The following is a 26,992-nucleotide window of genomic DNA, read 5'->3' on the forward strand; positions in this document are numbered from 1 at the left end:
ACTGTAAAATTTGGGTAAACAAATGTCGATTTTGATATACCGAATTTTGTTGAAAGAATTCGTAATCCTGATGTGATGTCATAGTAAGCATAAATGATTTGTAAACTTTTACTTATTTCATGCCGCATAAAGTAAGATAAATATACTATAAAGTTTAAATAAACATGTCGATTATGAAAAATTCGCGCGAAAGTCCACAGAAATCACGCAGTGTGGCGTTGATTTTTCCATCGAAAGTTGCATGGTTTGAAGAGGGACACATGATGGAAATGTGGACTTGACCTTGAGTGACCTTGTCAAAATCAAGTTAAGGTCATTAATGTTTTTTTTCTTAAGTAGAATCCCTATTTTTTATTACATATTCTTGTAGCTAACCTCGAGAGCTTTCCAAAACACTATAATTAAATTCATTTTCATTAAGTTATATACTTTTCGAATTATAAAGGCTTGAAAATTACAGTACCGCCGGCATTAGCATTACCCAAGGTGTCCGACGGACGGCTAAAACCTCTTGTTGTTCAGAATCATGGATAACTTTGTTCCTGGATAAATTTGTCAAGATCAAGGTCATTGGAGGTTGTTTTTCTTATTTTCATTTTTGCACAAAAATTCATTTCTACGTAAAAATGAAAATAAGAGGTACAACCTCCAATAACCTTGATCAGACACCCGTATATAAACATGCATATTACATATATGATCAGTACGAATGACAAAATAAAATCCAATATATGTCAAATTTATAAGTGTTCAGACAAGCGTGCGATTAGCTCAGCGTTAGCGTAGGTAGGCTACCACCCCAAAGATTGTAGGTTCAAATCCCGTCGATACTCCATGCGTTTTCAAGAATATTTATAATTGCGTTATATAATTATAAGAATTTGTATGTACAGAAAAATAATTAATAAACTTAATAATTATTCCGAAAATAAAAAATAAAATCTAAAAAAAATAAAAACAAATTAAATTATAATTAAATTTTTTTTTCGTTAAAATATACTCAGTAGACAAATGTACATATACTTTACAGCAACTTCACGTTTATCTTACAATCATCCAATGCTTCATAGATGAGCCGATTAAGATCCGAAATATTGCAGCAGCATTTAGTAAATCAGAAAACGAAATATCATGATGTGCAAATATGATGTAAATATGAGACACTAAGAATCAGATTTTTGTTTGTCATATTTACATCATATTTGCGTCATAGTATTTCATTTTCTGATTTACTAAATATGACTACAATATTTGGGGTCACAATCGCCTCACCTATTACGGATTTGATGATCGAATACAACGTAAAGTTGCAGTAAAATTTATGCGCATCTGTCTATCTGGGAGAATACCATAAATATGCTCTTTTAATACGAGGATATAAAAATATTAGAGAATTGAGATAAGAATGATAGGAGATAAAAAGACTCTTTATATACATTCTATCCCGAATGTTTTCTCATGTTTTTCGTAGATTCGTCCTCATACATACCTTAACGAGATTTCAATAATCCATATCTTGTGTTACTTTCAAGACATAAAAATATCAAGATTCGGCACTTCTCATTTTCATTACATTTCTTCGGCTCCGCCGCACTTGGTCGATTCGCTTTAATTTTGTAGATCCAAGAAGATCAACGTCGCGAGTTACAAAGATTGAAATAAGCCCGCCGAGCCCAATGTTAGTCGTATCGCCGATATGCGGTGTGCCCGCGGAATCTCCGCGGAAAGAAGATATATTCAAATGTATGCAGGCTTTGTGCGCGGAGTTCCAAGATGCAAATATTTATACTAGAGTGAATTTACAATCCGACGGCGTTAATTATGCTTTCTCGCAGTTCCCTCTTGGAATTGAATACTGGTAGCAAAATGGCAAATATATACCTCGTCTCGCCTAACAATGATTCGAGATAGCTTTTTACGAGTTGGTAAGAAATGCTATTTCGCGTTTGTGCGTTCTGTAACATTTGCGGCTTCTTTTGGCGCTTGTTATATTACGCTTGTTATATTGTTACGACGATCGTAATGGTTGCGACGATATTCGGGGTAGGTTCCGTGCCACGAAAATATCAAGAGACGGTTTACGATCCGCGGTACTCGGAGTACCAAGAATCGACGCTCTCGTGAGCGCGAGCAATATCGGCCTTTCGCTTATTCTCCGTCTGCAATCAGCCGCCGATCGAACGCGTTGGCTCACAAGTCAATTAGGCCGTATTCTTGCTAAGGACCGAGAATTACTTTGAATATTGCCTCGCAATTAACCGCGGCCGACCATTGAGGAGTAATAGCGCGGGCACGCCGGCAGTTACGACTTCCACCGGCATGAGGCGGATATTACGGTGTGCCTTCATTCATTGCATTCTGTCGTCAAGATATATGCAACGCGGACCCGCCCTTAAATGCGCATTACATTCGGCATTGTACTGGTGTTTCATGTAAACCGCGCCACTGCGGCGATTCGTTCTGATCGAAAATCGCACCGAAACGTTTCGGTCCTTCGATCGATAAAAATAACATTCACTTTTTCGTATGAGAAAATAAGCTTCTCTGCGATGAACGAACGAATAAAGCGTCGAATGTTATTAGAAACGGAAATGACTTTCACGATCTCATCGCGATAAAATTTATACGGAATAACGTCGAAAGACTGAGCTTATCAGCATAATTTCATTTTATTATTCCAACCACACATGACGAAAATGTCATCGGTATATTCATAACGTAATAAATGGTTGGTACGTATTTGGTATATAGGTACATATAGAATAATATATATTTAGAATATTTTCACGCGCGTATTATTTAGATATTTTTATTATACTTTACGAAAGGAAAGTTGTCGCGTATCTTGATAACGTGGGATAAAAACTTATATATATATATGTTATTTTATACTGAATAATTCATATAAGAGAGTAAAAGTTTCAAACGAATGAATGAAAAAGTTTTACCCTCGATAACATCTTCTACTTGAAGAGTTGGATGGAATCAGGGATATAAGTTCGGAAGCATCGTTTTAGTTGCAAGTTAAATAAAAAGAAAAATGAATCTTTTGGATATCAAAAAATTACAAGAAAATGCATTCGTTTTTACATCCATATTCCAACCAACTTTTCTTAATGTCATCGTCGATTCTGTTTATTAAAATATGAAATATAGCATCGTCTGCGTAGCTTTGAAAGCACGAGGCACTGAAATAACATTTAGGCAATCGACTTTCTTGAACAAATAGACAAGAATAACTGTTTATATTAGTAACCCAAGATTAGTAATCCTGGGCATCGGCATTCACGCCTTCTTTTTTCTATCTCCATTAAGAAAACAGAAGGCAATGAAAATACGAATATTGATATACATCAAGCCAATGCCTACAATTACAAATTTTGGACAGCACTAATTTACAAAGTGGTGATTGTTCATTAAACAAAAGTAATTATCGTTCCAATTGGCCAACAATATTGTTTCGTGAGATCGAAAGAGATGCATCCGAGAGGCTCTCATATCCTTCGCGACCTCCAGAAGTGCCAGTCAGTTTGCCCACAACTAGGCAGACAACGCCATTGACAAAGGGCACTTGATAATGAAGCGGTACTCACCGGTCACTGGAGAGTGAGCTGTTTTCTCGAAGGATGTGTTCGTGATCGTACACGTGGATCCGAGCGGCCAGTCAAGTCGATGCGCGATCACAGATGCGTCTCGCACACGTGTTTCATCAACGTCGCGATAAGAACGCGCTCACTTATCGTGATTATCAAGCTGTGCACTACCACCATCAGGATTATTCGATGCGACGTGAATCGATTTGAATTTTCCGGTTAATAACACCGCGTGATTTCATCTCGTCGACTCACGGCGCGCCGAATGAATTACGTACTTTCCCTCGGATCGTTCGTTCATCTTGCAGCGACGATGCAGGTACGATGATGGATCGGCGATGGTCAGACCGAGGACGAGCTCGTAGGACGATTACGTTGCAGTCGACAGTGGCCTGCGGGATGTAGAACGAGCAGCCCTGCGAAAGATCACGCCTTTCACACAATGCATGTCGGGGCGGTATAAAGATATCGATCGCCACGTCATATCACGTGCCGCCGATCGTTTCGTTGAGAGGCCCGAAGGTCAACGCGACGGTGTGATTCAAAAAGCGAACAGCTAAGCTCTTCGCGATGACGTAATTAGGCGAGCTTGGAACTGGAGAACACGATGCGCGCATACTCTCGACTCGTTTTATCACTGAGAGAAATGTTATTGGTATAAATAACCATTTATTTTGACTAATTTTAGTTATTTTAATTGAATTTTGAGATTAGAACAATACAACTTTTTAATTAAAAAGTAAGAAAGTTTTTGTGTCACATATCAACAAAATAAATGGTTATTCATATCAAACATTTTTCTCAATGGTACAAAACATAAATAATACAAACTCGTATTAAGCTTTATTTTTGTGATTCATCGAATTACAACCGAAAGTACTCTCTATTGCCCGATGTATTTCTTTCAAGTCGCACCTAGGTTTTAATATCGTTTCATTTCCTTTTCCCATTTCCCTTCGATCGTCTCGAACATCATAAAATGTTCAAATTACACAAATCTTGTCCTCAAAGCGGGAACGATACGAGTTCATTCCTAGCGAGAACCTAAGAGAATTTATAGCTTTAATGAATTGATAAATCTATTAAAACAAGTCATGTGTTTAATTAATAAATTTTGCATTTCTCAGCGTATTCGCGTTCCTAATTACGTCTCGCGCTTTTTATTAATAAACGCCTTTAAAAGAAACCTTCCGGTATCCCACAAATCGCGCAAATTGACATGTCATTAATGGATGACGAAATCGAATAGAGCTCTTTACCTTGGAAAGGTTTCTTTGTAAGGGCGAGTTTATAATAGAATTTCGCCGAAGTCTTAAAAAATAATCGAAGGCAATCTCAACCGGACGATCTCGAAATTCCGACAATTTTAACAGGCCAAGCGCGACGAGCATTTGAGAAGAAACGACACTCCATATTTGTTGCAATTATTTATAGCGCGCGTAAATTTTATCGCGCGGTAACGAGCGGTCGCGAAAATGCGTCGTTTACTTTTATAGCCCACGCCGTGCACGTTCCGCGCCCGCGGGCCCCGCGTACGTGCGTCACACACGTGCGTCTGGTGCATGTGACACGGCACACAACACGTGCACGGTACGCACGAGTGAACCGACGAACGAATTCGCGCTGGTGAACGGTACGGCTGTGAAAGCGCGAGGAACTTGTTCGTGTACGACGTCGTCGGTGACGACGGACCGAGGGCCGAGGACCCGAGCTATATCGTCCGTGGTCCACCGCCGACCTGTACGCCATTGTCAAGAATGACGAGCGACGACACCGACGCGGACGCCAGGCGAGACAGAGAGCACACCACCTGTTACACGCACCCCGCTATTTACAAGCGACAACGTGCCCCGTGCACCCCGTCGAATATTTACATATTCATTATATTCCACGCGCACTTTTGAATCGCCACATCCGGATTGAGATCGATCGAGACCGGTCGCAGGAGAGATCCACCCGTGTCCGCGTTCGTTCGCGCTTGCGTCGAACGGAATTCGCGCTCGCCGTAATTCATTACGATAATTGAAACGCCGCGCTCGCGCAATTAACGCGAGTCCCCGCAATTGAAATATTTCATTTTGCGTGCGAGCTATATTATTCGCTTTATGGTCCGCGGAGAGAGAGAGCCGAGTGCATATGGCTATACATTACAACGGAGCGACTTGGTAATATTACACGGTTGCCGCCGCCGCCGCTGCCATTGTCGGCCGTAATAGAAAGGCATTGTCACATAAATTCATATTATACGATAACGGTGATACGTCGGTATCAGCTTCCTGTTTTAATGCCGTAAGAGCCGTTAAAAGCGTCTCGTTCCGTAACGAATGCTATCCAAATCCGCGCCGAAAATAGACGCCTTTCCTCGCCCGACGTCGTGTAAACGCACCGAATGAATTATACGCGTGCAGCGAGTTCACTGTGAAATTATATCTGGTTACATCGCGTGCTCCATTTGAGATGAGTGCCATTTTGCAGATATGTGTTACGCTTGGTCTCACGTTTTATTAAAGGCATCAAGAAATTTTCATTACTACCTCACATTCATCTCATATTGTATTTCAGATTATCTCTTCACGGTATATCTTATAATTTCTATTTGTCACGCCACCTTTGTTGTTGTTTTATTTTCATATCTGCATTTTGGCACTCAAGCCACTCTCAACACCTCTTCCCCCGCTATATATATATATATATATATAACTCCTGTGTGGAATTGAAAATTGTAAGAAGCTGTCATTTCCTGAACACGAGACCTTTAAAATATTTTGTGAACTCTCGCTCGTGTTTACTTTTCTACCTTCTTATTTTTCTACGTTATACATTTACTCGTAAAAGTATTTATTTTTCTACGTTCTTATTTTTCTGTGCCAGACGTTTTATCGGAACAAACTGTTCCGTTATTATTTAAAGCTACTGTTAGCTTCTTATAATTTACCACACTACGTTTACAAAACTTTACATGCACACGAATGGTTTTGTACAAATTTAACACAAACAGTTGTTCTGTTCTCCGACTAACACGAAGCATCATAAGTCGCGAGTGAAATGTGTGTTCAGATATTATCAGCCTTTTAGCGTTAATGAATTGTAATGTAATGTATAGAGCACTGTTGAAACTTATCATCTTTCTAAATTTTGAATACGTATAAATGATAAAGTTTTCTGCTTTCTAAAAAGAGTTGTGATAAACACATCGTGATCGTGTGATATATCATTTTAACATTTTATTCTCATTGTTCGTTTATTTATATGTTAATATGTACATTTAAAAAATGGACGATAATTATTTTGTATTAACGCTAAAAAAAGCCAAATGTTTATCTCAATAGGACATTCCAATATGATTGGGAAAAATAGGAAAGATTGAAGAGAGTGGAAGACAAGAACATAGTAAGTTAATTTCATTAAAACACTAATTATTAAATTGTAGTAAATAACGCTGCAATTAAGCCAATAGGGAGGCGAGTTGAGTACCAATTATTTGTTTATCTTCTCCATGATCTCTCATTATGAAAAAGATAAATAAGTAAATTATTACTAGACTTGTCGTTTCTGTGTATTTATACAATGAGTGGCATTTAATTATTAAAATCGGTCATTTTCTGTTTATTTTTTATGCTGAATTTATATGCATACTTTTTATGTCTGTGTGATGTATTTCATTATGATTCTCCGACTGTATTATTGATGAAGAACATGAACTTTTCTGGAGCTATAATGGGGAACTTTTTGTGGCATTCAACAGGTCATGGCAAATTTTTATTATATATTCCAATATGAAATCGAAAACGACATAAACGACATAATATTAAGGGTAACGAAAATCTTTATTATTTATCATTCGCGAACAGATGAGAAAGTGTTCAGCTTACAAAATGTGTGACACCTATTTCTACTTGAAGGTTTAAATTGTGGCCGACTTTTGTATAAATGCAAATATATTTTTGTAGATATACATTATTATTCTATGGATTAATTGACTAGATAAATTAAAACGTGCACTGCTATGCCATATAAATTGTTCTTACAATACATCGTTTTCTCTAGAGACAAGTCTAGGAGGCTATTTCTCGGTTTTAACATATAAAGGCACTTGATTCCTTTCATATGAAAGCTATCCATACAGATACATGCATTCATATTGCAAGAATACATCGGGGGATACCAGAATTACATCATCAGGTCGTATTCATACCACACATTTAACGTTAAATCTATCTGATGCTCATCCCACGACGTTACACATCGAATGCGATCTTCGTATACATAAAACTTAGAATTGAACGGCAACATTCAGCGATAAACGTGGCGCTAAATGAATACCGTAAATTAAAAAAGATTCAAGTGCTATAAAAGTTAAAACGACAGGAATAAATTAACTTATTTTTATCTAAAAATATAAAATTCAACACGAGGATAAAACCTTTCGAATTCTCATACGCACTTGGATCCCTTTAAATTTACAGCGATCAATCGGCGACGCGAGCCAAATCATCATTGCGTATCAAGAGATATCAAATCGGCGTCGGACAATAACACCATCAACGTGCATACATCGATCATCTCAAATAGCAAATATACACCAACAGTAAATTGCGTGCAAGCGTGTGACGAGTATGATTATGCAGAACATCGAACAAGACTGATGGTCGCAATAAGTATGGGTGAGTGAGCGAACGAGCCGCGTTGAACCAAGAGCAAGAACGGGAGCAACGTGTCGGCTTGACATACCCTTGTCGGGGTTGCTGTTCGCCGCCGACGCCGTTGATCACCGTCGCGCAAAGTCCACGAGGCGCGCTCGCAGCGACACGCACCGCGGGACGTGGCATGACATAGCGAATTATTATACGTATATCACGCAATCCAAAAGGAATCAAATGATCATTCGGTTTACCGTCGTCGTTCAGAACAACCCTCGCGGACGTGCATAGCATCACGTTCGAGCATCGTTATCTTCTCTGTCGTACGTTTCCCTCCCAGCCACCCCTCTATATATCTCTCTCTCTCTCTCTCCCCGTTCGCACCGTCTATCTCTTTCTCTCTCGCTATTCCTTTCTCTCCCCCATTTTCCCGCGCTCTCGCTCTAACGCCCTCCCTGCCGGTAACAGGCGCCCCAGCTTCTCTCTCTTTCTTTCGTACCCTCTCTATACACGAGAATGCACGCCCGAGGCGAGGTTTAAGGACCGTCACGCGAGTACATTTTCTTACACGAATGTCCACCTCGGAGGTCCCGCGGGCACGACAGACACGACGCCACGGCGTCTACACCATCCTTTGTCCTCTTCTGCGCGTCGCGAATCCCGATCTTCCCCTCTTTCTTTCTCTCTCTCTCTCTCTCGCTCCTTCGGACTCACTCCTCCTCTCTATCCTTTGCGCTCTCGCTCGCCGTTGCACTCGCCCTTGCTACGCGGCTGTCGCGAGAGAGAGAGAGAAAGAAAGAGAGAGAGAGATCAGATGACGGGAGAACTCGCGGAACGTGAAATCGGGATCTGTTTCGTAGATGCTGTGTGTCCGTGTAGCGTAGCACGTGAGACGAAAGCGGAGCCGAGGAGAAGACGGCGACGGTATACGGTGGTTGAGCACGGTGCACGGTATACGAGCGGCGTAGCGTCGTTGTGCGAAGGGCGAGCGTGATCGTGGGAACGAGAGAGAACGATGAGATCGGTGACGGTGACGACGGCAGCGGTCGGCGGCAGGGGGTAGAACGTGCATATACAGAGAAAGAGAGAGAGCAAGAGAGAGAGAGAGGGGCGGAGAGGGAGAGTGGGAGGAGAAAGAGCGAAGGTGCAGAGGAGACAGATGGAGGAAGGGTGGAGGGAGGGGAGGAACGAGGTGGTAGTACTGCACTCGTCCGTCTCTCTCTTCCCGCGGCGACTGCGACTCGCGCACGGAAACTGCTTGGGGTAGTCGCGTGCCTCCCGGATAGCGCCAGCACCACTAGAGCAGCGAAGATGATGACGATTGACGATGATGACGGTGACAATGTTGAGAACGACGATGGGAACGATGATCACGAAGCTGACGACGAGGACGACGAGGACAGACGGCGCTCGATCGAGAACGACGATGACGACGACGACGACGATAAGGACGAGGAGGAAACGTGGAATCGTCGCCAAATCCACGCCGATGGAAACGACGACGACGACGACGACGAGGATGACGACGACGATGACGACGACAACGAAAACTCCGGCGACGAAAGTGCTGTTCTAGGCGTCGCGGCGCTCACACACCGGCTCACTGAGCCCGAGGTGGGCGACACCGGCGGAACGGAGGATCACGGCTACGACCGACGAGGACCGAGAGAACGAGCCGAGTTTTCCGACGAGAGGCGCAGGCGCGACGAGAGGCAACCGTTCACCAGTACCTCTTCGTCCCCGTTTCTTCGCGTTACGTCTCTTTCTCTTTATCTCACTCCTCGTCTGCTTTCATACGCCGTTTCTTTTAATCCTGACTCAATGCCCGGAGCGTTCTGTATATCCAAAGTCGTACGCTCTTTGGGAGAGATCGTTGGATCCGGTAGATCGATCAATGCGGTTCGTCCTCTTCCTCTTTCCCCTTTCTCGTCGTCGTTTCTCTCTCTCTCTCTCTTCCTCCTCTTTCCACCTTTCAAATCAACCTTTTGCTTTACGCTATTCGTAGAACGTGCGTCGCGCTTCCTATAAACTTGGAAAGGTCGATGGGATTTGGCGTGGGAGTCGTTGGACGGTGGTCGCTGTTGTTGACCGTTGTCGATGTCGTCGTGATTGTCGACGTCGTTGATGTTTGATGACACACGGGGTGCTCTGAGCGGCTTCTACGGATGTGCTTGTCGAGAGGACCGCGTGTGGTCGAGAGTTGTACTTCGCTTTGTGGTGCTATACTTCAGGACACAGTTCGGCGGTAACGAGCTTGAGAAGGGGAAAGAGAGAGAGAGAGAGGGAAGGGAGAGAATGGTCCTTTGAGCGATGTCGTAGGTCTGGTCTCTTCCCGCCTGGAGGATACTTCCGGCCCTTTTCCACAGGGCTTCCGGAGCCCTTCTTCCCGACCGGCCCAAATGGCCTCGTACCGTGTATGTACACGGGCAGGAAACTGACAGAAGCGGTGTTATGCTGCTGAAACATAATCGACGAGGAAATTACGTGTACCGTGCACGTCACATACGACGCCAGTACACTCTTGCCGTGGCTAATTTACAGTATGCCCTGAAAGTACGAGCAAATTGCTTCCAGTAATTGCTTTTAGAAAGACCACTGGCTACTTTTATTTCGCGCAAGTAGGTTAAAGTTATATTTTAAAGAGGGTTCATTTTTTTCAAAGAAGCTTGAAGCTCAGCTAAATTATATTGAACAATTATTTTAATAATATGTATTACATGGCTATTATATGTAAGGGAGGTCTAAATAACGCTATTAAGAACTGCAAAAAAACTGTTTAAATGCACATTTATAGCACTTGATCGTTTTTTTAGCATTTCGCAGTTATTGTTTATAAATATGATTGCTGTACGACATTGAATATGATTGAATTCCTATATGGAAAGAACAATTTTTTAGAAATATCTAAAATTTTAATTAGATGTACAGATCTGAAAATAATTTTTTTGGACCATCAAAATAATTACGTCGAAAACTCGAGCATGACGAGTAATGTCATAAAAATGTTGATATTCTAACAACCAGCTTAAGCGTTCTGTATAATTATTTTGATAGTCCAAAAAAAACAAAGTTATTTTTAAATCTGCATCTAACTAAATTTTTACATACTTTAGCAAGACCGCTTCTTATCATGTATTAAAATCGTTAAAATTCGCTTTTCATGCTGGATGCATATTAGAAACGACTAACAAGAAACCAAGGTAGCAGCCGTGTCTAACAATTCCAAAATAACGCGGAGCGCGTTTCTAAGAACAGAACGCTTTGATGAGAATTTCAGGACGCCGTCAGACGGAACGTCTCGCATATAGGTGACAAAATCTGTATATTTTTAATCTTTTTCGCGAAAAAAATTAAAGTCGCTAATTACTCCCGAAGTTGAGTTACCTCGTGCAAAGTAAAAATTCTACGTATATTTATTGAAATAACGCGGTTACGTCTCGCAATTATATCGTTCCGTCGACCGACTTTTCTCAATTGCTCCGTGTATCCGAGATGAAAAGCGCGCCCGACGTTTCGCTTAATATGAACGTGACGACGTACCTAAAGCAGATAGCCTGAGACGCTTATGGCTCTCGAGCGATATTTTCTAAGTACACGTCCGTTGGTCCCTTCCCGTACCATTGCCCGCCAGGTAAACAAGCTCTTTATACACGTACAACGCGGCGTACGTACGACGTGGTACTGCAATTACCCTGTCTATCTTGCAACCAAGTACGAAGCCGTACAGGAGCAAAAAAGAAAAGCTTGCCACTCGTGCGCTGGCCGCTGCACCACATCGTGCAGTAGAAACTTCAATATAGAGATGTTTCGACGCAAAAATGCGCGGTGCTCGAAATGCGGAAAAAAACGTGCGGATCCTCCGTTATATATATTGTCAGATTATTTATATTCTCTAGGAAATTTTTCAATATTTATAACATACCCTGCGCGTAAGCGTAACTTACTTTCCCCGACCTTTGACATTCGGATCTACGCGAGAAATTCGCTTGACGGTGATAAAATATGGAGAACATATTTAATACAGATGATAAGATAAAACGAGTGTTACGCTCTCCGAGAACGTATCCAGAATGCGAATCCCGTCCGACGTACGTCTAAAGACGAAGTATGTACTTGAGCTCGGAAACGAGATTCGCCCATTGACTTTATCGAGAGGCTTATTCTCGTATGCAGGTCGTACGCTCAGTGCCAAATACGGTTGTGACCCTCATTCCATGTTTACGTTGAATGCGATCTCGATGATAAATGAAAGACCGTCAAAATCGATCGAGCGCACGGCCGTTAAAGTACTTGCGAAAGGATCCACTTAGGTATGCTTTCTGACCTTACTTCTAATCCTAAAGTTTCTGAAAATGTTATTTTCTGAATCTAAATAACACATGTTATTTGAAATAATGAAGAAAGGAATTACATCAAATTTCCGAGCCAATTTCAAATAAAATTTTTTTGAAATTGGCATCGTAACATGCAAACGCAGGATTTTTTTATGATTTACAAATTTAAAATTAAAGGGTGGCAAACACCTTCCTCTGTCTCCTTACACATTTTATATATGAATTATGTGTTTTATGAATTATATCATTTAAATAATAATTTAATATTCTATCTTTTCATATTTGATCTTAAAAAAAATTTTGTTTACGGTGCGCTAATAATAACTAATGAAAACGAGCGCAGGAACCGAGTGCGCAAGAATAGGTGCAAGCGCGAGGTGTTGTCGACAGTTTAGTATTCGCGCTACTCGATCGCTACGGGGATCAGCGGGGATGACGTCCAGCGAATAATGCCCAGCATCAAACGGCGGCGTTCGTATTACGAATATTCGACTCGCGTACGCGCTTCCCGAGTCGGCATCCATCAAACGTCCTATATACGTACATTCGCGCGTCCCGCGTATTCGCGCGCACGTGTCGTAGGAACCGGACGCAATCGCGAGGATTCGCGGGTGGATCAATGGGCGCCGCGGCGCTGCGCTGCGATTCTACGCCCGCGAAACGTATGAATATTCCGCGCGTGTATCGCACTCCGAATGCGGTGCGGCGTGTGCCCGCGGCGTGACGCATTCGCCGAAATACAGACGTCGCGGTTCACTCCGGCGAGGTATTGAACGGGGCATTGAACCCGCAAATCCAAACGTGATTCCGAAGACTGCTACGGTCGCCTTACCCCGCAGGCACAATAGGTGTAATAAGCCTTAAGCTTTAAGAAATTGATCAATCACAGTTGAATATAAGAAGAATAATCGACTATGATTGGTCAATTCTTTAAGGCTTACTACACCTATTGTGTTTGCGGGGTTAAAAACAAACTCGCTCTTAAGATATGATTAATTGATCTATTCTATATATTTCGAAAGACAATCTTTGTTTTGCACCTTGCACCTCTAAAAATTATACTCTAATAAGAAAACGCTCTTTTCTGCATTATTTATTTTGATTATACGTAGAATTGCCACTCTAATGAATTGGATTCAAATGTTTGAATCCAATTTTTCTTACACAAGGTGTTCCAGAAATTTTGATACAACGGGAAAGAAGTTGATTTCTCACGTTCTCCAAAAAAAAAAAAAAAAATAAGAAAGATAAAATAAAATTTTTTGTATAGAGCTGTGTTTTCGAAAAGTTAAGTTTGAATATTCATTAAATACGTGTACACTTGACTAGTAATCTACTAATTGATTCACCCAATCTGACTATTCATTGTTTTAACATCAGTCTCTTTGTTATAATGTAAAATAATGCAGTAAGTTTCAAGAATATATTTATTTTATTAATTAAAAAATTCTTGAAAATATAAAAAAATTTTATTGTATATTTTTTATTTATTTTTATACGAGGAATTACTTCTTTGCCGGTTGTATCACGATTTCCGGAGTATACAGAGTGACTCATAAATGTATGTCGTAAGTACTTCGAGAGATTTTCAAATTATAGATGATTAAAGGAAATGTTCGAAACGCCCGTTTCATGCGTCACATCGTATAGTACGCCTTAGTATATCTCAACTTTATCTAATGTTTACAAACAGTATTCATCAATATTGCAGCGCGGTAGCGTGTGTTGAAACACGATGCCAGACATTTCGAACATTACCTTTAATGATTCTTCCAACTCTAAAACTAACGTAGGTCTCTCTCTCCTACATAGAACATATATTCATATGATGTTTTTTACTTATTTTAATGTGTAAATTTACCCCTTGAAATGATATTTATTTATGAATCACTATATAATTATTTCTGTTAATTTCGATGACGTTTTTAGTTTGAGAGTTTTTGTTTTTAAGACAGCTTAAATACGAGAATCGCCTATGAATAGCCATAGAGGGAAGTCAAAAATAACAAAATGTCATTTAACTGAACGTACTAGATTATCATTGCCCTTCGATATCTAATAATGTTGAATCGGCGTGAATCAACGAAAGCATAGAGCGTTCCCTCTTTCGATAGAGAGGCTGTCGAGCACTGTCGAGTAGTGTCGAGACAACCTATTGTCGTCTTTTTACCTCCCACTCTCCTTCTTTCCTAACTCATAAGTTATTACTGAATGGTTAACGGATACGGCGACGCGGGAGTGGTGGAAACAGTGGCGTGCGCTCGCACACTTACGCGCCCTGATTATGCGAGAGAGCGCGCGATTTCAAAACACGCTCCGTCGACTCGACTCCGAATCGATCGAGTCGTACCGATGCTCGCTCGAATTCTCGCGAGTCTTGCGGCTATGTTAATATTCCCGAAGTGCGTATCGATATCCATTCAGCAGGAAGAGAGAGAAAGAGAGAGAAGAGCACTCCGTACTCCGGCGCTCGTTCGAAAATTGCGAACAAGTATTGGATTTGAGTACCATCGCGCTAGGCTAGGCGGCTGAGAATAGTAGGCTAGCGCGCGTATGCCCCATGCGCCGCAATTACTTAATTGCTCGTATCTGATTGGGCCCGCCGCGGGGGAGGGATAACGGTGTCCTCGGTTCGTGATTTGCGCGCTGCGCGTACAACGCGCTTCCATTGGCCGGGTTACCTGGGCGGCCGACGAATCAGCCATTCATTTCTGGAACCCCCGCACTACCGACGCTAGTAAACCCCGAGAGTGAGAGAGAGAGAGAGAGAGAAAGAGAGAGAGAACGAGAGGAGGAAAGGGCGCGAGAGACTAACGGCGCCGAGGTATGTGACGCGCGCGCGCGAAAGCAAGGAGATAGAGAGAGAGGGAGGGGGGGAGAGAGAAAGAGAAAGAGAGGACGGCGAGTATCGAAGTTTCGAATGCGCTCGACATCGATAGCTAGCCGCCGTCGCCGCGCTGCGGCAACGCCGCGGCGCGTTCTCGCACTCCTCGCGACAGTACGAAACCGACGCGCTCACGTGTCGCAGAAATCGTAGCGAAGACGAGACACGAATCAAGGGGAAAAGAGACAAGTAGGAACGAAAGAAAAGGAGAAGAAAGGGCAAAGGGGGGGAATAGAGCGAGCAGGAGAGAAATATCATCGTTACTGAACGCGTCGTGACAAATGCCGGATAACAGATAGAAAAAAAAGAGATAGAACAAGAGGGAGAGAAAGAGAAGGAAAGAGAGAGAGAGAGAGAGGGAAGAACCGAAGCGCCGGTCGGTGGGGCGCAGAGCACGCTCTCTCGCGGTATTTGCGCCAAGCGTCAGTATCAATATGGCCGTTGACGTGAGCGTAGTGTGCGCAGAGACGTGGACGCGATAGTAGTCTCGGTTCGATCCCCCTAACATGAGGTATACTGCAACCAGGAGGGACGCTTTTACGTAATACCCGGATATAACAAACGGTACCCGGCACGTACCCCGCAAAATGAACTGCGCCGCGCCCGAGGCGGCCGCGACAAAAAAAGCAGATCGGTGCGGTACAAGGTACGTGGTGCATCATCTACCTCGCCGCGCGTGCGAGCAACGTGTCAACGTCCGTGTCATCGCGCGACCGACGAACGGACGTCGAACGTTTACCGAGAGCGTTCACGACGCGAAACCGGCCCGTGCTCGAGCCAAGGTGAGAGAGAGATCTCGTCGCGATCGATTCACCGTGTGTCGCCGCGTCGTTCAACCTGTCCTCGTCCGGACTCCGCGCCACGTCCCTAGGGTAAACGTTATCCGCGTGGTCGCGCGATTTCTTCGAGGCTCGCGGGTGTCACGCGTGACTCGGACCGCTTCCTTCGCGGTCTACGAAGACGCCGCGCGACTACGAGAAACCGATGGAGTTTTCGACGCCGACGCACGACGCGGGGATGACTCCGACGAGGACGTGACTCGAAAACCGAAAGTGCGTGGTGCCGTCGACCGTGAGATGAAGGAACGACCGCGTGTTTTCATTCCAAGGACGAAAATGAAAACGCTTCTATTTGCCACGTTGGAATCTCGTGCTCCGAATCGACGCACGTCTCGCAATCAGCTCCGGCGGCGCATCCGACGTTGTTTGCTTCGCTCTCGTCTCCTGAGAATAATTACGACGGGGAGTCGCGCGAACGCATCCGAGGGTATTTCACGAATTCGCTGGTCGACCCGACGTCCTTCCAAGACACAATCGATACGTCCTTCGGAGATTTACTATCGGCGTGTCCGCTCTTTCTCCACGACGACACTGCTTTTGTCGGCTTTCGTACCGGTGATTCGTGAACGGCCGATCGATACGATCTACAATTCAGGAATTTCGGAAAGCGGTCGTAAAAGTTTCACAAGTTTTAAAAGTCGGTTTTTCATGGTGACTTGGAAAGCACGCGTGGGGCTGTAGGGATTCTCGTTTCTCTCTCGCCCTCCCTCGAAAACTACGCAGTGAAACGGCTCGGAAAACGTGGTATTCAGCTGTGAACGTTATAGAAATATACAACCGGCTTTTGGACAATTTATAGTCTACATGGGTCTCTCTCTTTCTCGGCACCTGCCGCAGCAGATGTTAAGAATGGTCAGGGTTGTAAGAAAATGATGATGGGCAGTTTAGAGACATGTGTGAATTACTTAAGAGGATGTGACAATTATCGATCTTTGTGTGTACCGCTTAGAATTTGCTTTTTTTCTTTCTGTAAGACTAGAAAGACCGAGGTAGCCAATTTGGCTCCTCGCGAAATTCAAACTAATATAACTTTTTTCAATTTTGCTTCCACGTGATATCCATGACTTTTCATCATTTTTTATGTTCTTAATTTTAGTTAAAAAATTTTCAATTATATAAAATGGTTGAATTTTTATTTAATTGCTTGGAGCCAAATTGGCTCTTACGGTCCTTCTAGTGTTAATCGACGCGACGAATTCCGACAAAATGCTTGAATGAATGAAACTAGTAGATTTGCTACTAATAGATTTTGCTAAAAAATTTATTTAAATAAATCATCCGATAATGTGGCACGATATCATCGTTAGTTGGCAATCGTTTTCTCCGGAACGCTTCAATAATCGGTAAAATGCAATCTTCTAGTTGCGACGGAGATACTTGGTATTCTATCAATCGATATTTAATGTCTTTATACATCTTTCGTCGCTCTCGGTAAACGTTTTGGGAACGCGTTGTTCGTTGCTCGTTCTTTTGTGTCTCATTGTGACTGAAATATAATTAAAAGATTCAAACATCTGGAATGATATCTAGATATCAAAAACGCAATGTTTAACAATGAAGAAGGATCTAAACGAAACAGTGACGATGCAAAATTAACAACTGTACAATTATTTCCATGGGTCTCAGAATTTAAAAAAATGTGCAAATGTATATACGCAAACAAAAGTATGGCTTCTTTGGCAGAGCTTATGCAGTACTATATCAGGTAATTTACATTCAGTATTTTATATAATACTATACACAGTTCACCAGTATTATCATCCTGAGCACTGGTGTCGTAATACTATTGCATGTTATAATGCAATGTATGCGTTTGATGTGTAGCAATAATTGATATCCATGTCTAAAAATAAGCAACAGATTTATTTATATGAAATTTGAGTTATTAAATAACTTTGGGAAAACTTTCAATCAGATTATATCCAGCCGAGCAATGTTCTTATGGTATTAATATTTGATTATTAAATTAATAAAATACATTTTTTACAATATCTCGTATATTTCTGTAATAAAATAATTTTCCTGAAAAGATAATTATTTTAATAAATAGCTGTAATATAAATGGTAATGAAAGAAAAGAGTTACAATTTAACGACAATATAATAGGTAATGTTTTTGAATAAAATGATTTTCATATATAGTTACAATTTAAAAATTGTTCTAGAAGCGGTAAATTTAATAATTTTCGATTGCAAATGCGAAGATAATAATGGTCTTAAACTTTTAATGAATTTTCTAAATAGAATGTGATGTCTATAATTCAAAACTTTAAATGAGACAATATAGTAACAATTCTTAGGACAATATGAAATTAACAGATTTTTTTCAATGTAATAATTTTTTAAATAATTCTCAATCTGAATAGCTTACTGTTGCTTCTTTTTAATTGAAAAAACATTAGCTACATACGTTACACACACAACTTCCTCTATACGATATCATTATTGAACTGATCTTGAGGGTCATCATGCTATTGCATTGACTCTCTCAATAGCTTAATCAGATTGTGTCTGAAGGTCGAAAAAATATTATCTTATTTATTACAAGACGATGTTAAAACTGTAAAAGAAGTATTTAATCTCATTTACGTAGTAATATAATTTACAGACACACGAAGATTCATTTATAGATTACTGAAAACATATATGTCGTTTCATTAACAGATTTCATTTTATAAAATGTTACAAGATTCTAATATTGCGTATTATATATATAAAAGCATAGTATTTATTTTTTCAGAAAATTATAAATTTTATGTATATATAGAAATATAAGTTATATGTACTAAAATTATAAATTAATATATTATGAACTACATACACTTTTACACACATACATATACATATTTGCTTTAGGTAATTGTCTAAACATATTTATTACTCATACTTCTCTCCACAATCCAAGTTGTAATTAATGTATACACAAATTATATTTTAATATTACACACCAAACATCTAACTTCAATATTATACATTTGTTCTACAGCAGATGTATATCTCATATTTTTATTACAGAAATGTAAGTATCAGTGTGAATGAATGTTATACAAAGCCTTTACGAGCAGCAAAGTTGAAGGATTCTATTAGTGAAACCTTACTTTTGTTCTTATATATCTATCGCGAGCTTTCTGAGGTAAGTTTAGCAGCCTATTATGTTATATTTGTATAATCCTCTTTTCACTCTATGCACACAGCTTTTTGTAGTAACACTTCACGTTCAAATAAACGAGATTCATCATTTTTCAGGACCGTAATAAATCTATTTACTTAAATAATATGTCCGATTTATTGGCATTGTACATAGATATGGAATTAAAAGCTTCAAAAAAAAGTAAAGAAGGTCATAGCAGAATTTGCACAAGACTTATTTCTTGTCTTTATGTATATTTAGGTATATATTTTAAACGTTACATACTCTATATTTTATTCACTGAAACTTAATTAATAATTATAAATTTTTTTTTGTTATTTTATCCAGAACATTCCACAGAGCATTTGTTAGATACTTTGATAAAAACACAATGTATGTGCCAGGGTTATCATCGTATTTTAGACCCGATACTAACGTAAGTATATAATATAGAAATATACGAAATTTTATTTGAAACTATCGATATTTTGCTACATTATTTATATCATCCAAAATGTGAATGTTTATGCAATTTTATTAAAATAGATTTTAGTTTATCACATTCAACACAATTGATGTTAAATGCGAAATATATTTAAAGATTTATTTTTTATATAATTTTATATGTATCAAAAGTTTTTCATATCGTTATATCTATTTCTTTTATTTGATTTCAGAAAAGTAATTAAAAATATTCCAAAGCATCCCAAATCAAATATTATGTACATTCGTTATCTTCTTATTTATTGTCTTTGGAAAAAAATAAATAGCGATATAGACGTGAAAAGTAACATTACTACAACCGCAATTGCCTCTTTGGGAACACCACCAGCGACTTTCCCACCATGCGTGTTAAAAGATATATTACCGAAAGTGCCAAAGTGTCAACCAAAAAATTCAGTAAAATATCTGATGCGGCGGAAATTTGATATAAAAAAATGCTGTGAAAAATTTATACAGTTCTGTAAAGAAAGCAAAGGAGATACATGCCAGCAACAAAGTGAAAATGCATCTACAATTCCAAGCTCATCCAAGGAGACTACTTCACTGGTACGTACATAGTATTCGATATTTGTGATATTCATTAATGATATACTTTTGAGATCACTTTAAGATAAAAATTCTAATATCAAAATAACAAGGCTACAATAGTTTTTAAATGAGAAATATTTAAAATTGAGCAATCAAATTCTCCGACATTCATATCTCATAACATAATGGTGAAGATACATGTAGAATTATGTCAATTTCGACGATATAACATTGATGCTTGAAATAGCATTGATACTTTTACTTTTGTGCAATGCACCTTATCTGAGCGTGTGAATTTCACACAAAAAATCTTAAAAGTCATTAACGAGTATCACCATAAATTATCTTATATATGTTACATTATCATGTTTCTTATAAATATTGTATATGTTTTTGTATAATATTAAAACTATTTCTGTTTAAAAAATTATGTTGAATCTTACTTATATACAAATAAAAAATTACTTTTATGCAAATTATCAGAAAACCTTTATACACAGAATCCTTATTTAATTTATTGCTGTAATTAGTAAAGCTTCATATATGTAATGAGTAATAATAAGAAAAGTTGTATACATGTAAAATATGAAAAAATTTTTATTACAGTTTTTTTTCTTATTAAGAAAAGATTTGCATAAAGGTAACAGGATTGACATTTTTTTTACAAAGAAATAAACTATATATATATATTTTTTAGCTGGAAGTTACATCACGCGAAAATAAAAATACAGAGCGTATTGAAAATAAACTTGTTTCTTCAGATAAAGATGTAGAAAGTAATTCTATTGTGTCAGATAATTTAAAATCTTCAAATTTGACAGAACAAACAAATGTTAAATCTTTAGGCACAATGTCTACGAATATTTCTGTAACACGGACTATCTCTAAATCGATGAAACCAAAAGTGCTTCCACGGAAGAAGGCTAAAAAATCTAATAAGATTGTACTAATCGATCTTACAACTGACATCGCTTTCGAACGATGCATAAAAAAAAGGAAATCGAGAAAAGTTGCGTGGCTCGAAGAAGTTAAGAAGAAATTTGACGCGAAGTCGATAAGAGCGTCACGGAAGATTAAGAAACAACAAAAAGCGAAAAATTCATTGAAGAAAATAACTAATCAGCAATTGGAAGATTTGCTTCAACCTGTACATGCCACAGAAAATACAATTTCGAAGAATGATTCGAGTACATCTACGATACAGGATATGAAGTTAAATAACGAACAAATAAAATCTATGCATCTTGATGCAAAACATAAAAATACATCAGTCAATGGTAATAATACAATATCTACAAAACAATCGGTAGATATGAATAGCAGTGACAAAAGTGAAACTGTTGATATGCTGCACTGCACAGTCTCTTCTTCTGTAATTGTTGATAGACTACAGTCTAATAAATCTAAACCTTCAAAAAATTCATTATTGGATATTTCGAATGACGCTAATGAAGCTAGCAAATGTCATGATGTTAATACTTTGGAAGCAAAGAATGAGAAAATAAATAAGAATAAGGATAATACACAAACTGTGATTAAACGATTGATGGAAAAAGATACTCCGCCTGAAACCTATAAAAGAGTTGAAAGTTTAAGAAAAATCTGTGATTTAGGAACAGAGCACTCTAAAACTGTAAATACTCCTTCGATATGTGCCCAAGATGATTCCAAAGATGAAGATGATAACTCTAATCATAATGCTAACTATCTTAGTACAACTAAAGATAAATTATCCCCACATGTAGCTTCATCTCTGGAGCACACGCACTGCAAAAACAACACAAAGAATGAAACAAATGATGCAAAACTGGATGATGAAAAAATGGAAGATTTTGGTAATGAGAAATGTGTGCAGGAAGATATCTGTGAAATACAGTGTTTGAAATCAACCACAGTTGATAGTGAAGTAAATAAAGAGAAATTTGCAGTTTCTGCGACAGCAGCCGAAACTCTTACTACAACAACTGTAAGTAATGTGGAAATATTAATAAATGATGCAACAGAATCTGAGCGGTTGCAACAATCATGCATTACTGAAAATACAAGGCACCCACAGGAATCTGAATCTCAAGATAAATATGTATCAACAAGTCACGATGTTGCAAATAATACTGTAAGTATTAATATAACGAATGGAGACCATTCTAATGTACAAACAGATTTAAAAGTTGATACTTGCGTCGAAGTAAGCGATGACATAAAGGATAGCAGATTTTCTAATCGTAAAATCAGAGAAACTATTTTTGAAAATCACACAGCTGATAAGAAAAATATTTCTAATATCCTTGACATGTCACTGTGTTCAAAAGATGAAGAAGTCAATGATATCGATTTGAAAGCAGATCATAAAGAAAATGTAGAAATTGAATCTAACAGGAATTGTGGTAGGGAATGTAATGTAGAGAAATTAGTAGAAAGATCTTCTGTATTGTGCAAAAAAGTTGACAAAATGCATGATCATAAATCACCGAAAGAATCATACAAGATATCACGTATGAAAAATATTCAGGATTCATCGGCGGGTAAATGTATCATTCAAGATTCAGAATTACATGATAATATAGATGGGCTTTCGTTATTAGCCAATGTTATCGCAAGTCAGCATGTATCTCATCTAAAAACCGAACGTGATTTAAAATACGAGCAAATCAAAGTCAAGGATTATGCATCGTTAAGAAATTCTCCTAATAATCAAACTACGGATGATGAAGCTGATACCAATGATTCATCGAATACCGTTTCTCAAATTTTGGAGAATCCATCCACTGAAGTCATCAATAGAATAGTTGGAATTTATCCAGAAGACGCATTAGACAAAGTAGCGCTTCATGTTGAAGTGACATCGACAACTGATCCCGATGACCGCGAAAACAATCCAAGCAATAGCGTTTCGCATATTGTTGAAACTACTCTCAATTACGAAACAGACACAATATCCAACAATTTAAGTATGGTGGAAAACAATGTGCAGTCAATAAAGGAAAATACGAACGTTATATTAAACGGTGAAACAGTCGTGCTCTTACAAAAGTCTCCCAATAGTAATTTATACATTATTAATAAAGCAGTGGAAAATGCACGAGATCATAATAGCGACGATGAGAGTTGTCCAATTAAAGAAAAGAGCTGGATGATTCCACCGGAAGATTATGCATCGTTTGAAGTTGTTAATACGTCAGAGCATATTTCGTTTAATTTGGATCTGCCGCAATACAATAAGGAATTATCGTGCCAAGAAAATAAATATTCCGTCGGAAGGAAGAAAGGTATTAAAATCGAGCCTGAGGAGGAAAGTAGCTTAATGAGCATCACAGAAATGAAATCTTACGGTAAGAAAGGTTCATTGTCAGCCGACGTGTTACCTGCGACGCAAATCTATCAGGACACGAACGTTGCGAATATTAGCATCAGCAAGTCAGTCGATAAACGAAAATCCAAGTCCATTCTTACTTATAGGCAGAACATTAAGCAAGAGTTCAGCAATCATATTACGCCTAATTGTGGAATACAAGGGTGCAACGGAATACATTCGCATTCGCATGAAGTAATTGATCCGCAACATTCATTACATATTCCGGTCACTCATCCCACGACAATACCTTCGATTTACGGGAACTGCGCTGCCGGCACAGATCTGTGTATGCCGTATCACAAGCATTGCACCTCCGTGTCGTGTAGTTTACAAATTAATTCTACTACTTCGCTCCATTCCCACACGAAGTCCGCAAATTCATGCGGGAGATCACACTGCTCATGTCTAAATTGTACGTATGACATAGTCACGCATTGTAGACAGTGTATACACCCTGCCACAGACTCCCACGTGTCTTGCATTGAAAGTAATTCTTATTTTTTGCCCACACATTCATCAGTACAAACATCCGCCGTCCAAGAGCACGATAGGACAAAAAGCGAAGCGGTAATAAATAAATTATATGACGATCAAATATTGCGTAAAAGAGTACTACAAAATAATACGTTGGAGAAGCTGGATATGCCGCGCGAGTCAGAGAAGTTATTCAAGAAAGATATGGAAAACAAGTTGCCGCTGAAGAAGAGATTGAAAGCTCATGCCATGATGTCAATGACATATGAAAAGATACCCATCAAGACGGAGAAATTGGATAACTATCCTGGAATTCCCATGATGTCCATAGCAGCCTTAGAAAAGATAAATGGTACACAGAAACATCCCACGCAAATCATTAAGTCATATGAATTATCCTCTAATGAAGAGGATAATCCACACGGTAGCTATCACTTCAATTCGAATATAGTGCGAAGGGATTACTACAAAGATATCCACATTTCTAATACACATAATCTTACGAAAGAAAGTACAAGAAATCACGAACGTCAGTTTCGACCGAATGGTGATCAGCCTAACGCAGTGTGCCTAGAAAGTTGTCAGGACAGGACACCTGCGCAGCACAGAGACGTCACAAATCCAACATCTCTGAAACATATAACAACGGAGACGATCGAACAGGATAGTGCGTGTAAAAAGGCGAAAAAAACGCAGTCGTCTATTAGACAAACGAGAAGCTCAAAAAGAAACGTTCCTAAGGTAAATTATTGTTACACCGATGTTGATCCAGAATGGAATCCGTCCGGTGAGTCAAAACGAAAACGTAAGAAGACTAGTCGATGATCAATACTATTTCATTACGAGAAGTCACTGCTGTAAAAATAAAAGAGAAAATGAAAACAACCTGTATAGAGGACAAATGTGTTCTTCAAGCTGTGGCACTGTAAATTTGTGTAAATATATGTACAAAACCGAAGCGAAAAATAACTCGTCCTAGAAGATTTAGAGATAGATCGTTCAGCAGCGTGTTCAAGATTAGCGTCAGCGAAGAATTACATTAGCTATAAGTATATAGAAGACATCTGCATAAAATATTTTTGATGTTTGGTTAGATATCGCTAGAAGCAAGTTGTAGAGAATTTTATTCCGTTAAACCATAATTTAGACATTCCTAGTTATGACAGTAAACGTCGACATTTTTGTTATGATTTGCGATCATATGATTTATCGTCATATATGACAACATATAAGAAAACGTTATAATTCAAGATATAATTGTTGTTAAATTATGTTAAAAATATGAAAAATGTTTTTATCTTTTAAAATTAAATTTTCAATAAATTATTTCTTTACGATGTTTTATTTGATAACATAATTTAATATAATTTTGTATTCAATTTAATATAATTCCTTGGATCATTTGAGATATGTTTATAAAATATTTTTTTTATTCTTGAATTGCTTTTTTCGTTTTTTATTCGTTAACATTTAAATTTGCAATGTCGCGTTTGTCTTATGAGATCCACTTGCGACCATATATCGATATTGTAAGTTTTTTTTAATTTGATAGAGTATCTCTTTAAGATATATTCTTGCTTTATATATACATATAAGTAAATATCACAACTTAATCCATCGATACAAGGATTGCTAAAACCAACGGTATTTAAACTTTGATGATTCATAACTAAAAAAGTTCTCATCGAAGTATAAAATTTTTATCAAATAAAAAAAACTGACAATACAGATGTATAGTCACAAATGGATCCTTTGTTATTAGCTGAAAGTAAGTTTACGATAGTGCTTTCGTTGAATTACTTTTTTTTTAATCAAGTAAATATTGCAATATAATGATGACATTTTTGTTAGAAATTATTAATATCATTTCTTTATTGAAACGCTAACTCAAATAGTGACACTGTTATAGAAGCGAGCAAGACGAACTTAACCCAGTGATTTAGGGCCGGTAAACTCCTATTGTTTTCGCGTTGACGGTATTTCAGCGCCTCTACAAATCGTGCCCGGCCTTCGGAGAACTAAAATGCAATATGGCTGTCTCTCGCATGATAAATAATTTTAAAGCCCAAGACATAATGCGAAGGAACATATAAACATGTACAGGGTGTTTCCAAATTAAATGGCAAAACTTCGGGAGCGTGTAGAGGAGTAAAAAACTAAGAAAAAAAGTCCTATAGACATATGCTCCTTTTTGCTTTGTTTCGCAGGAAATCACGAAAAAAGAAAAAAATATATTTAATTTATTATTTTAATTATTTTATTTATAAACTTTTTAATGAAGATTTTGTTCGAAATGTGCACCTCTTGCAGCAATACAAGCATTGCATCTGTCAAACACGGCTCTTGTAGCAGCCAGGCACTGTTCTTGCGATATTCTGTTCGCTGCAGCTACGATACGATTTCTCAAATGTTGCTCTGATTGAATAGGCGAAGAATAAACTTCTTGCTTCAGAGTACCCCATGCATAGAAATCTAATGGCGTTAAGTCGGGCGAACGAGTTGCCCAATGTACTGCTCCTCCACGTCCAATCCATCGTTGTGGGAATTTTCTATCTAACCAGGTTCTAGCGACTCTGCTGTAATGAGCAGGGCATCCATCTAATTGAAACCACATTTCAGTACGTTGTTGTAATGGGATGTTTTCTAAATAGTCAGAAAATTCATTCTCCAAGAAATTTAGAAAACGGTCCCCATTTAATCTTGCAGGTAAAAAAA

At 38.8% G+C, this 26,992-nt stretch overlaps 2 protein-coding genes across 2 annotated transcripts in view; both read left to right on the forward strand.

The window, feature by feature from the left end:
• Window positions 1-26,992, forward strand: part of TH1 (negative elongation factor complex member TH1) — a 73,771-nt gene that overhangs the window by 3,300 nt on the left and 43,479 nt on the right. The gene's annotated exons all lie outside the window — the stretch shown is intronic.
• LOC108731235 (uncharacterized) lies at window positions 15,456-25,416 on the forward strand. The gene is given in 8 exon segments (XM_018461452.1): window positions 15,456-16,073; window positions 16,075-16,097; window positions 17,821-17,995; window positions 19,305-19,422; window positions 19,536-19,680; window positions 19,768-19,855; window positions 20,097-20,469; window positions 21,149-25,416. Coding segments are annotated over 8 exon segments (4,911 nt in total). The 5' UTR covers window positions 15,456-16,038; the 3' UTR covers window positions 25,103-25,416.

This window comes from Mycetomoellerius zeteki, unplaced genomic scaffold, assembly GCF_001594055.1.
Source record: "Mycetomoellerius zeteki isolate Tzet28-1 unplaced genomic scaffold, Tzet1.0 scaffold122, whole genome shotgun sequence".
Classification (NCBI taxonomy): domain Eukaryota; kingdom Metazoa; phylum Arthropoda; class Insecta; order Hymenoptera; family Formicidae; genus Mycetomoellerius; species Mycetomoellerius zeteki.